This window comes from Amblyomma mixtum, chromosome 2 (genome assembly GCF_055824585.1).
Source record: "Amblyomma mixtum isolate Tamu chromosome 2, ASM5582458v1, whole genome shotgun sequence".
NCBI classification, from domain to species: Eukaryota; Metazoa; Arthropoda; class Arachnida; order Ixodida; family Ixodidae; genus Amblyomma; species Amblyomma mixtum.
This window is the reverse complement of record NC_143013.1, coordinates 173463308-173478571: the sequence shown is the minus strand read 5'-3', so window position 1 is coordinate 173478571 and position 15264 is coordinate 173463308. Positions and strand designations below refer to the sequence as shown.

Below are 15264 nucleotides of genomic sequence, written 5' to 3'. Positions count from 1 at the left end.
CTTTGTTCTTACTTTAAATCACCAAGTCCGGATTCCTTTAAAAAAAAAAACATGTTAAGCGCCTGCCAGCTCGCTGCCTGTGTCTTGGCCTATACCCCGCAGTGGGTCGCGCCATTATCTCCTTGCGGAAAACAACGAGTCACTTGTGTCTACCGCTCCATTTAACCACCTTCAACGGGCTGTTTTTCGTGCCAGAAGAAGGCGGCGATCGACGAAAGAAGGTGGAGGAAGAAGACCACGCCCAGCCCCGAAGGCGAAGCCATGGGTGCCGCCCTGCGCAAGGAAGTCCCCGACCCCCGCACGGGCCTGACCGACCGCGAGCGGCGCGCCATCCAGGCGTCGTGGAAGAAGTTCGCGGCGGCGAACCACGACTACGGCGTCATCATCTTCTCGGCGATGTTCCTGGCCCACCCGGAGTACATCGAGCTGTTCCGCAAGTTCCGCGGCAAGAGCATCACCCAGCTGCAGGACGACCCGGAGTTCCGGGCGCACGGGTGCGCCGTCGGCTACCAGCTCACCTCCATGGTGGACAGCGTGGCCGACTCGGTGCTGCTGGAGGCGCTCATCCGCAAGAACGCCATCGCACACCTCGAGAGGGCCGGCGTCCACCCCTTCCACTTCCAGGTACGGGGCCTCCGTCACTCGTGCCCGGTGCGGTCCCCGGGCTCTCCAAGTATATTATCCTGCCCCGATGTCATATCCCCGAGAATACATCTCACTGTTTTCAGAGAGGTCGGAGACAGGAAGGAGACGGGCAGTAGTAGTTGTCTTTTTCTTCTCAGCTAGATATCCCACATAACCGCACCAGGAGATCCGCCAAGCATCTTGGAAGCATAGGAAAAAGGATAATGAATTGACCAGCTTCGTGTCGAAAAGAAAGAGGGAAAGAGAAACAAAACATAAAAGAAACAAAAGAGCAACACTTGGAGGTTCTGTTACACAGGCAGGGAGTGGACCGAAATTATTTAATAAAGACAGAAAAAGTAATTTCGTAAAATTTAGTAAGGCAGTCGATGTCATTCCAATGACAAATTTTGAACGCCGGCACAAACGGTCCTGTGGCAAAGTAACGCAATCGTCATGACCATCATAATCTATGTCGTCTTCACCACCACAACCATTATCATAATTCCGGAACTATGGGTGATTATCATAATCATCACTCCAGGACGAAGGCGCGCTCGTCAGCGTTCGCGTGGCGTAGAGCCATCCAGAGCCTCTGCATAGTGTGCAGACGCACTTTTTTATTCACTGCAGAGCTAAATTCCGCGCACTTGAGAAAATAATTCTGGTGGTACAGGTGAGCTAATAGGCTTTGCGGCGGAAACGTTGGCGCCGTCTCCATTGCATGTATTAACCGAAAACATACGCCTTTCCCTGCCCACCAGTGGGAGATTGTTATCCTGGTGGGCAACTTTCGCTGCAAAAGGCTGTTCTCGGAACTATACGACTTGTGTCCATGTCATTCTGGTCACTCTGGGCCACAATCTTCATGCAGACATTATGGCCCGCGTATATGCACAGTCCTGAATTTCCGATCCCTTATTGTGCAGGCTACGAAGTAGAGGCTTTCGGGAGGTGGCGGTGTGCGGGGGGCGGAGGCTATATTGAACCGTCACTGTCAGTGATTAGCTCCTTGGGCGCACAAAGGGCCTCAATTTTTTCTTTTTTTTTTAGGGAGAGCTGTATGTACGGTACCAAGCATGAAAAAAACCTTTTTAAATCTGTATAACTGGTATTTAAGCCAAGGAAATGCTTCTTGACTTTCCGCCCTTTGCCTGGAAAGACGAAGGGACAGTAACTCCTCTCCCTTTCCTCACACATCCCTTAGTTGCGAGGCTCAACTGAGTAGCATTCTCTCGGAAAACGTAATATTATGTAGTGACACCCTTTACCGTGTAGAAAGTCATTCGTACAGCTGTGACTGAAAAAAAATGGGGGGGGGGGGGGCAGTCCCGCTGCGAAATAGTAAGACGCCGCCCTCGCGAGTGCGAGTGCATGGTTCTATGCCTCCTATCTGCCGATTTAGGCGCATTTCTCCTGCGCGGCAAGGAATGATTGAAGTACATGACCGCTGTGGTTCCTGAAGGTAATAAAATCGATTAGAATCAAGTACGGATCAACTCACAAGGACTCCGCAAGCCAGTTGCATTACGAACTTGCCTACCTGCCACAGATAATGTTCTTAGAGTCTGAGTGACTGAGGCGCCGGTTGTCCCCTTTTAGGCGTAGCAAGAAGCGGCACTGATACAAGTATCAATGACCGGCGCTCAAGTCATCATGGCCATATAACACGCCTTCATGCGACAATCCTCAACTGGCAAAGGTTCCATATTTACTCACCAATCATCATCATCCTGACTAAGCTCACTGCAGGGCTCTGCCCTGCAGTGAGCTTAGTCAGGATGATGATGATTGCCTAATTGATGATGAGCCCTGCCTAAATTTCTGCCGCCCCCGCCTACGTTTCCCTTCTCTTCGGATCCACTCCCTTAAGTAGCAGCGGTTATCTTGCCTGCGCATGACATGCTTTGCCCAAGCCCATTTCTTCCTCGTGATTTCAACTAGGAAGTCATTAACCCGCTTATGTTCCCACACCCACTCCGCCCGCTTCCGATCTCTTAACTTTGCACCTATCATTTTTCTTTCCATAGCTCGCTGCGTTGTCCTTAACTTTAGCCTCCACGTTTTTGCCCCATAGGTGAGTACTGGTAAGATACAGCTGCTGTATTCTTTTCTCTTGAGGGATATTAGTAAACTGCCGTTCATGATCTCACTCATTCTTATTGAAATGTCACCGTCATTATAACTTTTCTGCATTTATTACGCGCTGGCATGTGGTACTGCGGCGGTACCATGTGCTCTAAGTAAGCTGGGCAGACAGCGACTCAGCGCGGAAATTTAAATGTCAGGCTTAAACGCTAGGCTTAAACAAATATTGAGGTGAATTTGAAGCTAACCTGGTTAGATAGATGACCGTGTTCTAAAAAAAAAAAGAAGAGAGGGCTCTTACTGCCAACAGGAGATTTTATAATCTAGAAAAGACCAAGCAACTAAATACGGTGTCGCCAACATCTGGCAGATTTCGCATGTAAACTGCGATGGGTCGGCACCTTTAATGGCGAGTACCACACAGCATTTCACTTTAAAATGGGGTTCGCTGTGTGCAATGCAGTGCAGGCGTGGCAAGTTTAAATCGACTGGGAAAAATTTTAATGCAATTTCATCCATTAAAAAAGTGGTAGGGTTTTAACGTAGTTAAACGGAGAAAGCGTTCGAAACTCTGTGTTTTGCATAGTTGGATCATGATTTTGCTTTGACGGGTCATCTACACGTCTGGTTACGCCCAGGGTAAGACTCAGGTTAAGCTGATCTGATTAGTTCGCGCCGCAGATAAAAGTTGATGAAGACGACGACGTGCAAAGCACAACGCAAGAGTTCGTTGCAGTTTTTCAGCCTGATGACATCATCATCATCATCCGCAGTTTAACACCAGGCGTGATCGGCGGTAGTCTCGGGCTCTCGCGCAGCGGCCTGCGAAGCTGATCTGTCCTTTCCGCTGCGGATTCGACAGCCAGTCGTGGATATTTATTTGATTTCTTTTTAATTCAACGCGGCATCGCTGTTGCTAGGCAGCAGCACCTGAAAGATCGAGAGAAGATTCATGGTCGGTGTTGGTGGGCGTATGAGTGCTTTCGTACAAATGCCTCTTTTGTAGCCGCGGACAAACGTCACCTAACGCGGACAGCACAACAGAATGGATGTTTACAAATAATCTAGTTGCCCTCCCCTTCCCTTCAAACAGAAGAGAGCTATAGGGTGACTACACAACACAAGCATTGCCGTTGCCACCTCCGTCTCTCACGCTGTGTACAGTCTAGCCAGAGCAAACCAACTCAGCGTACTCTTACTGAACGCGTCATGACTCCTCACATCTTCCACGCAGAGCCTGGGGCGCGCGGTCATCGACGCCATGAAGGAGAGGGACGAAAAGTCTATGAACTGGGTGGCCGTGTCCGGCTGGGAGAAGATGTTCGCCGTGAGTATGGGCGCCCAGCCGGGTGTCCGCACATGGTTCTGTGCATAAAACACACGCGTATGGAAAAAAGTTAACTCGCTACATCTGGTCCCCTGCCAGGAAAAGATGTACGTGGTTCACCCAGCTGTCATGTCGTCCCTGAAGCGGGCAAAATTGTATCCTATGTAACAACTGCATCTCATATGGAAAGCGCTTTCGGCATACCTGCGACATCCGGAGCTCCTTCGGAAAAATTTAAAAGCAATAAAATTCGACAATACGGATGGCTCAGTGTGTTCAAAAAATTGCAGGGGGCTCTTTGGCATCGCCTTAACGGTCTGACGTGATAGCGTAACGGGTTGACTTGGATACATGCGGAGGGTAATTCTCTACTTCACATTCATAGATACCCAGCAGTTCTATACCCGTCCTGGCGCAGTGTTGCAGCGATTAAGCGATTCGCCATTGCCCTGTGATGACAGGTGCTCCCAGCGGTCGGTCTTCTGCGGCCCATGTTGCTCTTCGCGAGCCACCAATTGTTAATTTCACTGCCACCATGGGCAGTTTGCAGTGGGCAGGTTGTGATGACACCGCAAGGTCACGTGACCTAGATAGTGGCCCACCTGCATCCTAGGTTGCTCTCTGGGGACCACCTGCCAGAGCCATGCCCGGGATTTTTCGATCCCAACGCCGACAATTAACGCCGGATTTTTTGGGTAACGGGGCCTTTAACGGTGTCGCGTTAGGGTGGCAAGAGTGTGTGCGAGGCGGTCTAGTATTTTCTTTTTACTGGTGCAGTGCACAAGTATGAAAGTGCGAAACAGTGAACTACACTAGTGGGAAGCTACTCCTTCCTATGTAATGTATGCCTCCTTGTTCAGTTCCTCTATGAAAAAGGCAACCCAGTGAGATTGGTGGCCCCGTCCAGCGCACCGAGCTGAATTGACCTATTGTCTTCCTTCAGTTTACGGACAACTGGTCCTTCGTTATGTCCATGCACAACTTTCCTGTCCCAACTAGCGCCATCCGTCGGCGGGCACTAGCGAACAGCGCGGAACTCAATGGAAACATTTTTATGTGTAACCGAGATACGAATAGTCTGAAGAAAAGTCATCGCTGATGTTGACACTGTCTTCCTACATGCAGCAGAATCTGACATGAAATGTTGCCTGCATTCGCACATCCCAGTTAAGATGCAACATAAAATTACAGAGATATATTCAACATTCGAAATTCTCTGCGGTAATTTGTGATGCTCAGCGTCGAGCTGAAAGAGGTGGAGGCCGCGTAAACTAGAAGCGTTTGTCCATATTTTCTGGTATTTCTTTAAAAAGCGATCGTGCCTGCTTGCAGCCCTATAAGTTGTGTCGATGATACTCACTTCAGATTACAATAAGCAAACTTACTGGTTATATTGAGGAGAATTGAAGTCCGTGTAACATGGAGGAAGGAAAACTCAGGAGAGGCGGCTACCTCACATTTTTTGAAGCCGGCACCCCCCCCCCCCCCCCCCCCTGCTCCCCCCCCCTACTTGGCCGCCGGCTCGGTGAGTTCGCGCGTGCGCAGCAGGCATTGCAGCAGACGACGCCACTGCGCCCAGCATTAGTAATGGAGGCGCCGTCGGCCCAATAGTCCTTGCAAAAGCGCGCGACTTCTGGCACACTTCTTGGCGTGCAGTTCAGATAGCGATGGCCTGTCGTCAGTTTTTCTTCCTCCATGATACGTAAAATGAACAATATTCTTAGTATAATAGCATCAATGAAAGCTTCGCGAAGTATCCCGGAGAAAAGTCGGCACCGTGTGCAGCGTACAGTACGGTTCATTGTTAAAGGAAACATGCGATCACGTGCCCTCCGCGCTTCACGAAGCCCTGCTGCCTAGATGCGGCGAGAACAGGCGGCATGAAGCGCATGCGCGGAGAGACCAGCTTCCATGCTTACTGCGCATGCGTCTTGTGCCGACAACTCCCACAAATTCTCGGCGGCAGCGCGATGCGCTCAGGCCACGCGATCGCATGTTCCCTCTAACAGTGGACCGTACTGTACATTGGCGCAAATGAAAACAGTAAATGACACATCGGGACAGTAATAGGAAAAGCCTCAAAGATTGTGTATACAAGCAGTAAAGAGAGTACAAAGAAAATGTATTTATATTAACGAAAAAAAAAAGATTTTCAAAATTATAATAGCAAAGAACAACGTGGTCACGCTTTGAGAACCGTTCATGAGAAATATGCACTACTTGAAAAAACGCCGGAGTAGAGATATCCAAAGACATTTTGGGCGCAAATGTTTCTAACTCTTCCTAAATATAGAAGGTCGTTAAGCATGGGAAGTTTTAACATAGTGGTCTAACAAGTTTTAACATCGTAACATCCATAGTGCGAGGGACGTCGCTTCCCTCTCGACGCTGAGGGCTGCTGCGAAGATTACCAAAAGTGTGCTGCTGCATTGCTGACCACAACGACCCTCGACAAAAACTGAAATTTTGATTAGTTCTACGCATGGGTGAACTTTTCTCAGTGTCCTAGGTGAGAGCCAGTCGGCAGACTCGAGATGCCCCGCGTCTAACTACGGCTAAGCTATGATAAAGGTTTCACCGAATTCGTGCGATCGTGTCGAATTACCCTTGCTCACCGCATCCATAAAACTGCGCCACCGTAGGTGAACCGTGCGGGAACGAGAGACCATTGAGTCTGAAGACCCGATCGCCATATTTGTACGTCATGATATAGAACGCACGCGTGCCTGTGCCGGAGAGCCATGCTCCATCCGTGAAAAAAAAAAAAAAAATATGCGTGTCTACTGATTTGTGGTGGTGTGCAAAGTGAGGCACTCAACTGGTCAGTGTGTAAAGACAACGCAGCCCCTATCTAGGGACTAGGTGGACGTCGAGGCTTGAATTGCCTCCGTTTTAGAATCGAACCAGAGACTCTGAGAAGTGCGACAGCGGGTAATTATATAAATATATTCCAAGTAAAACTTCCGCTTTGAGACCTACTCGTCTCCATAGCTTCTTGACTCAGTTCGAACGGTTTCCATCTGAACCGCTCCAGCCTTAATTGTGATCGGCGTCCCGAAACACACTCACCTCGGCCGCCTCTGACTTTGCGCACACTTTCTCTGGCACGCAGTTCATGCTGGCGGTCACCGTGAAGGTGTTCGAGGAGTGCCCCCAAGATAGGGATACGTTGCCCAAGGACCCAGAGGACGGCGCCAACGACTCGCACACCATCTCTCCGGGCAGCGCCGGGGCGGCCAAAGGCGCCAAATCCGGCGGAAAGAGCTCGAAGAAGAAGCGGTCCAAGTCTGGACCCGCCGCCTCGTCGTCGGGGATGCAGGGCTGAGAAAGTCGGCCGACGGCCGGCGCATTATTCAACACCTTTCGACGAGGGCTGTCGCACTTTACAAACTTTTCGAAATCCTTTTCGAACCAATCAATTTTTATTCCGTGGCTCCTGTTCGCGTTCCGATGATGGCCGCTGAGAGCAACCGTCCAGGTCCAGGCCTACTCAGTCATTCGAGAAGGCTACGCGCGGAGGCGTTTTGGAGTGACGCGGAATAATAATAGTAATAAATGGTATAATGCATGCGCGAAAACATATGCGACGGTCTTTACGTGGTTCACTATCTCGAAACCATGTATAGATAACATTTCACTTTGACTTCGCGAAATAATACACGTCTTTGCCTTTCTGATGTACTCTCGCGTATGTCGTTAATCCATTACTGAAACTCATGATGTATTTTTTTTCATCCTGCCTGTTCGCGCAAGACAGTTCTGCGTGCGGTGTCTGCAAAAACTTCGCGTCCCTTTTGGAACTGGGACCACCCACTCCGACCCAATCGGATCCACAACAAGGGTACCCTGCAAGGAGCCATTACCTGCTCCCTCCACAACAAGGGTACCAGAATCTCCATGCTCTCCCTGGCCTGGGAACTCTGCACCCTATCTGACATCGGTTATGCAATATGTGCCGACGATTGTGGGGATTGAGCTTCATGAGCGGCCCGAGTGCGCGCATGTTGCTACCGTTTCGTTTGTTAGAGAGACCCCCCGTGGGGTGTCCGCGAGCGGAATGCGGGCAGCCGCGCTGCTTGTCCTTCCTCCCTTAGAAGGGATGCTATTTCGGGAACCGCAGTAAATCACCCTCCCTTCCGTTGTTCCCGTTTCGACCTCGCGTCCCCATTGGGTCACTCCGAGTGACTGTTGGGGGGGGGCGTTGTTTCGACGAGATGCCCCGAGCGGGAAATGAACGGGGAGATCGACACCGACTCGGGCGGCAGAAACGTGCGTAGAGTTTGGCTCCCGGTTGCCTTTGCCGGGGGACCAAGAGCGCGGGTGTTTTTTCGCACGCACCTAGTACGTATGCCTGAGTACAGGTCCGAATTTCCGGAGTCCTGTCACCCGCCTGTGCGGCGCCGACGCGCTCCGGATTCGGAAGGGCCTGATTTCGCTGGTTCTCTGTCATCGCCGGCCATTGCCGGTGACTTGCGTCGCCAAGATGCGCTCCGCGTATGTCCCATCCTCCCTCGTGTGGCGTTGCGCGCGATTTAACCCTTTGGTAGGCCGTGCGGCATGCGATCGCTCTTAGCTGTGCCGTCACGCACGTATGTAGTATTTGCATTGCGCACGCAGCTCAGTTGGCGGGCCCGCTTGCGGGTCCTGCGGCGGAGTTATGGGTTGCACCGAGGTCTGGGGATTAGTGCAGTGTTATGTAATGCAGCTTACTGTGTAATAAACACTTGTGCTCTAAAATAACTGCCCCTTCCTTCCTTCGGAGCGAAACCGCAGGTGCGCACCAAACGCTGGCTATGCCTTCAGCTTGCTCTGATTCGAGCCCGCGTTATGTGGGCGAAGTGCCACGAAGTGCCACCCTCACCGGGGGCTGGCGATCCCTGACGATGTAACAGTCTGGACAACCAAGGGCTCACTCGCCTAGAAAGAAACCACGCTGTAGGCGGCAGCGAGGGTGTTTGAATATTTTGCCCAACACAGCAGTATGCATTGGGCTCAAGATAAATTCGAAATCATTCGAGTCCATGGAAGAAGTTACAAGTCCGCTCAGTGGAAATCTCTATAGCGCGTACTGCCCACATCTTTGGCCTTTGAATTCAAAGCCACAACGGGTGGGGGAATCCCACAATCACCCCTAAAAAAAAACAAAAAAAAACGTTGAACCAGATCAGCCGCACGGTCAGACGCATCACAAAATACCGCGAAGGGATGAGAGACGGACACACTTCAGCTGGTGAATGCCCTCATAATCAGCCTGTTCGCCTACGGTCTTCCCGATCAAACCCTACACAAAACCGAAGAGAAGCAGATTCATCCAATCATTCGGACTGCATACCAGACGGCACTAAGCCTATACCTATCAATACTTCTATCAATGGCCCTCAGACTGCATAATACTTTTGACGAATTGAGCGACGCAGGCCTAACGTCACAGAAGACCAGGATGCAGACCACAGTGGTGGGCAGAGATTCTCAAACAGGCAAGCACCCCGGAGAGCCTGCAAGCACTGTTATCTAACTGTCGCATGGGATCCGACACCACATTCAGGCGTCCCCTGTACGAAAGCACATGCACCGTGAGCTGCACGCAGGTCGCCGCCTGGCCACGGTTCAGTTCCTGCTCAAATAACTCGAAAGACACACCGACGCAGCTTATATGGGCGAGGCAGACTACCTGTATACTGACGCTTTCGAGTAGCAGCCCTGAACCACAGTTTCAACCCGGTTCCAACGGCCTGAATACGATAGCCTAGCCAGAGCAAGTCCACTGCGGCGGCACTGGTTATGAAAAATTTCGATAACATCGGCGCCCCCTCCCACATCGTCACCTACTCTCAACAAGCTTTCTACCGTTGCACGACAGGCCCATCGCCCACTCGAGCGGCGATCATCTTGGACTCCCGCCTCATCGAACACCGTGGCATTGCGGGGACCCCAGGCCATGAGGGCCTCGTTGGGAACGAGGGGTTTAACGCTTTAGCTCGCGATCTTACCAACCGAGCGGAGCTGTCGACCAACCACCTTCTCCCCCTACCACCGAATTATTGAACGTCTTGAGTCCTAGCGGCTCGGCCACCGGGTTTATTTACCACCACACAGGCGCCTACCCTCAGGGCAGGCCTATGCCTGGCGTCAAATTCAAACGAAAAAAATTGTCAGTGGTTTGGCTCTGGTTAAATCTGGAGGATTGCGAAAGCAACGAGGAGAGAGAGAGGGGGGGGGGGGGGGGATGGAGAGCGCGCGGCAGCGGCGGCGCGCCCGGCACGCTAGCTATGCGCAACTGGCGAGCGCGGCGGCGGCACCTCTGAGTCAACCGCGCAGCGACGGCGTGCCAGCTGTCCGCCGTGTGACGTCCTGCTCCTCGCGCATGCGCAGTATGGCCTTTCGTCAGCTCCGCGAAAGGGCGCGGGTACTCGCGTAGTGTTGCTTTCACAACAATATTTTCCAAACCTTTCAAGAATCCTAAAAATCCATCCCGCCCAATATCAAAACGCTAGCCTCCGGTGAAGCGCTAGTCCGACACTCTCTTATCGGTCATGGGGTTGACGGGCTAAACCGCAACGTTTCCAAACACCGGACGCACCACCCGAGCAGTGGGAGGTACAACTGACCAGCGTCACCTTGGTGACCAGCGTCACGAGCTCCCGATCATCCAAATGTTGCTCTCGTAGGTCAAGTCCCCTGGTGTCATGAACTGAGTATTGTTATCACCAGCTCGGTCAACACAATTTTTTGGTCACTAAACATTTTCCCTCCTCCTCCTGCTTTCTTTTTCTCTTCGGAATGAATTTATAACGTCCATGATTAAACGAAGTGAGAACCTGCTTCTCCTGTGGGAATAGCGACCCTTCCCTCGATGCGTGGAAGCCTGTGACTTCTACAAGTGAGTCTGCACACCGTACGCGGACAGGCTTCAACGAACTGCGCCATTCTTAGTCTCTTGCAGGTTTGCATCAGTTATACACTGCGTATGGCCTCGAAGGCAGTCATAGATGTAATTCGTTTACTTAGTTGCATTGTCTTTCGTGCAGCACCCTTATTTGAGTAGGACTTCCATGGGTGGCCAAACGATTCCAGGTGATGAGAGCCTAACAACAGATTTTAAAAATGAGCTGCAGGATGGATGAGCAGCTGAATGGCATTTTAATAGCGAATTCCACTCGGTCAAGCAGCGCTGCATAAGATGCATAGGCCCTGAGAAGTTGTCCTTGCAGTATTCACTTGATTAATCGTGATTTTCAGATCCGTTGACCGTAACCGTGCTCGTATTATTCTCTGGAATCAAATGCCGACCGTGCCTCTTAACGGGTAGGCACTGCATCATCGTACCCGTTTCCAACATGAGCACTGCAACAGTTACCACCCGTGGCATTTAAGTCATTTAGTACTAAAGAAAATATTGCGGAAGGGGGGGGGGGGGGGGGGCAAGGACCTGGAGGGAGTATAGTGTACCTCGCTCACGAAGCTGCCATGATAAAGCGGGAGGGGACTCTGCCTCGAGAATAGGTTGCGCACAGGGGAAGGGGGGTTGCAGAAGCTGCGGCCGCCTTCCAATCATCTAAGGCGGGTGCCAAGTCTTCTTCATGCCTTTATTTATTCAGTCGCACCTATCCCGTCATTGCTAACAGTGCAGTGTTATGACCATGCAGGTTTCTTCACGACACTGATGGCCGAGGACCCGTGATGTTGTGCTCCAAGAACTGTCTACTTGCCGGGTCACTTTGCGGCAATGTTTTCAGTTTGTTTTTTGCAGTTAACAAAATACAGATAGATATGTCCTATATTTTCTGTCGTTTAGAGAGAATGAAAATTCGTTCGGAAGCGACTTGTTACACTGATGCTCCGGCGCAGAGGACGGCCTTCCTCTGCCAATGTTGCACATGAAACTAAAAGCTACTGCTCAATAATGTTTTGAATATTTTACAATTCCATAGCAATGAAATAAATGTTTTTTTAGCCAGTTCTCATCTTCTCATCAGGTCTCAGAATCACACTTTTTATTGATGGAAAAATTTAATCTCAACGCCGACTGTTGACCCGCCTTACAATGTAGGACAGTATGCATCTAAATGCACTGCCTACCGCATGTGGCCAAGCTTGGGACTGTCGACATTTACTCTAATGTCGCATGTATATACCCCATAACCATGTACTGTAAATATGAAATCAACTTGATTTGATTTGATTTCTCATCACGCGTGGTGGTTATCCTATGACAACGCGAAAATATTGTTTCCTTTTCTTGCGGAATCACAATCTAGTTTATGTGTTGGGCTCAGCTCACTGCTTCGAAAGAAGAATGGCGGTTCTTTTTGAACGCCCACAACGCAACGCTTGCACAAGAAGAAAGTTTGGAGCGTTTTGAATCTGCGATAGCGGGCGCAAGCTTTTATGCAAGAAGCTTCCAAAGTTGCTACGCGAAAAATCGGTGTCCTACGCGTAGGACAATAGGCATAGATGAGTTCAGAAACGGCTGCGTGCCCCAGCCCCGTCAACAGTCAGACTTGCCCCGCCGCTCTGGACAGCTTCTCAAAGCCGCCAGTAACCGCAGCTAAGTGGTCGGCGGTGAGGAACCGTCTTTGGCGAGTAACATTATTGGATATTTTCCTCCTAGCAATTAATACGATAGTTTAGTGACCCTAGGCGTGTAAATTCTTCATTAGCCTTGCGCGAACAAAAATAACCGCTTTAACATCAGCGGAAAATTTCATCCCTAGAAATCGCCAGCTTTAGAAAACTTGCACGTATGAACTTGTACATATTTGCTGCACATAGTATTTGAAAGTACATGGTATTCAGGGCTAAATCTTAAAGGTAACGAAATATTTGTGGGTTTTTGCAAGCCATGAGGTGCGCCATTGCAAAGCGCTTCGAATTCATTTCGATTCCCCGTGATTCTACATTTCTTTAAACAGCGCTTTTGAATTTTTCCTCCTCTGATATATAGAGCCTTAGAGGCCAGGATTGAGCCCATGACTCTATTATTCACAGCGGAAAGCCGAAGCCGAAAAGTCGTGTCGATGAATGGCGTTTCACAAGGCCGTTGATATTTCTCTTCAGCACGATACACTGTATAACATCTTACGCTCGAAAAGCGCTTGCATGCAACCGAAGAGAGGACTAGGTGGGAGGCGCACCCAAACACTCTGGACGAAGCGATACTATCAACTGCTCATTTTTGGCTTGTGGAACATACGACGAAATACCAACCATCCCCAGTCCTATGCGTTTTGCCTGTATATCTGTCTCTTTTCGGCGGCTAGTGTACATCCGAAAACTGTTTTGGCGAGTAGCGATTCCGGTAAGCGCACCATTGCCACAGTGTTGCCGAAGTATTTCGGCATTGCTCGATAGATGACGCAGTATCCCTGCGGCTATAAACGCGATGGGAAATCGTTGTAATCATTCGTGGCTCTAGTAGTTTTAAAACAGTTATACAGGGTGACTTTTTTAACCCTTTGCAGATTTTTATTTTAAAAAACTGTCCGAGATACGTCGGTGCGGTCTGCGCCGGTGGATTGTACAGCAAGACAGACGTTATGTACGACATAGATTGGTTTATGGTTTAGCGGTGTTTAACTTCCCAAAACGACTCGCGCTGTGAGGGATGCCGTAGTGGAGGGCTCCGGATAACTTCGACCACCTGGGTTTCTTTAACATACACTGACATCGCACAGTACACGGGCCTCTAGAATTTCGCCTCCATCGAAATTCGACCGCCACGGCCGGGATCAGACCCATGCCTTTCGGGTTAGCAGCCGAGCACAATAATCACTTAGTCACCGTGGCGGCTTCGTAATCAGTCCCACTGTGGTGCAAATGCCTTTCCTTTACCCCTCCAATTAACCCTTTCCTGTACTGAGCTTATCTTATCTCCTTATCTCCTTAGCCCACTTTACTCTCTAACACCCCTTGCTACGCTTGTCTTCTCTTGGAATGCGAGAAAGTTGTAGACTCTCTATAGTTGAGGGTTTCATGTCTGGTGGCTCGCAATTACTTGCACGGAAAATGTAGTCTGATGTTTCGTTTCTAAGTATATTTACAAATCCTGATATTCAAGCTGGAACAGACAAGTACAGCCCCGATTGGAGTGCACGAAAAATTTGCTATTGTGTGAAGTTCGCTTTTTTTGTGAACGTACTCGTGCTTCTTTTTTTTTTTCAGCCCTTGCGCGCATGCGGCGTGTTGTTCATATGCAAATGAATGCTTATATGAGATCTCCGTTCGCATCCAGCGGCCATTCTCTTTTTGGCTGCCCTTTTAGTGCGCTAGCACAAGAAGCTCGATGAAGCCAAAACGTGTCATCGGACGCTAAATTTCCCCAATGGCTTGATGGATGTGACGTCACCATACTAGAGCACTCCTATTGGCTGGAGGAAAGTGACCTCACCAGACCGAACCATTTCTATCGGCTGGAAGAAAGTGGCGTCACGAGACGAAGGGCATTTCAATTGGCTGCAGGGAACTGACGTCACTAGATCTACGTGAGCTGTAGACGCCTGTACTTCCGGTAAATTCATCAACAGTTAGCAACGCTATCACACTGTGAACACATTATGGAATTAGTTGTCCCTGTTGTAGTGTACTAAGTGTCACGGGTTCCACTACCGGCATGCGCCGACACTGCGCTGCGCCTGAGGACGAAATTTCCCCGCTTTCGTGGCGAGAGAGAGAGAAAACTTTTAATTACAATAGATGAATTCGTAGGAGCCAGGTGGTCAGGGAATACATTGCAAGATCCGTCAGAGTGATTCGGTCTCTATCCAGCACCAAGAGAGAGGGGCAACTTCATCGTCTTCAGGCTCAGCGTAGTGTCGGCGCATGCCGGTAGCGGAACCATTGAGAGTTGGTACACTGCACTGTGAATTTTTTAATCTCATTTTTTTGGGGGTGCGCTCATACTATTGGTCAGAGGCTGGCGACACCCCATCTGTTAGAATTCGGGGCATTAATGCAGTTAATTAACTGCCCTACCTTTTCACTGTTTCCGTCTTCTCACCAATGTTCAGTCACTGGGAACAACGAACCTAGAATTAGGGAAGCTCACCAAGCCTCTATTTTTCAGTACAGTTAACTAACACGTTTCTCTTATTGTCTCATCTTTTTGCAGAGGGATGCGCTGCATTGGCAGCCTCCTTGCGGTAGTTGTTGGCGCGTGCGTGTGCAAGCGCACCAGCAGCACAATGTGAGATCTTGTTCCAAAGAAGAAGAAGAAGAAGCGGTACGTT

General features: G+C 50.0%; 1 protein-coding gene across 1 annotated transcript; it reads left to right on the top strand.

Annotated features, from left to right (window-relative positions):
• Window positions 1-261: 261 nt before the first annotated feature.
• Window positions 262-7364, top strand: LOC149361679 (hemoglobin-2-like). The gene is made up of 3 exons (XM_089568124.1): window positions 262-624; window positions 3947-4039; window positions 7152-7364. The coding sequence occupies exons 1-3, from the start codon at window positions 262-264 to the stop codon at window positions 7362-7364; spliced, it is 669 nt and encodes a 222-aa protein (XP_089424250.1).
• Window positions 7365-15264: the final 7900 nt, after the last annotated feature.

What these genes read in the sequence shown, in the direction of transcription:
- LOC149361679 (XM_089568124.1), top strand. Translation starts at nt 262, where the DNA reads ATGGGTGCCGCCCTGCGCAAGGAAGTCCCCGACCCCCGCACGGGCCTG. An exon ending in TCCACCCCTTCCACTTCCAG is followed by an intron (nt 625 to 3,946) that starts GTACGGGGCCTC and finishes TCTTCCACGCAG; the next exon opens with AGCCTGGGGCGCGCGGTCAT. An exon ending in GCTGGGAGAAGATGTTCGCC is followed by an intron (nt 4,040 to 7,151) that starts GTGAGTATGGGC and finishes TCTGGCACGCAG; the next exon opens with TTCATGCTGGCGGTCACCGT.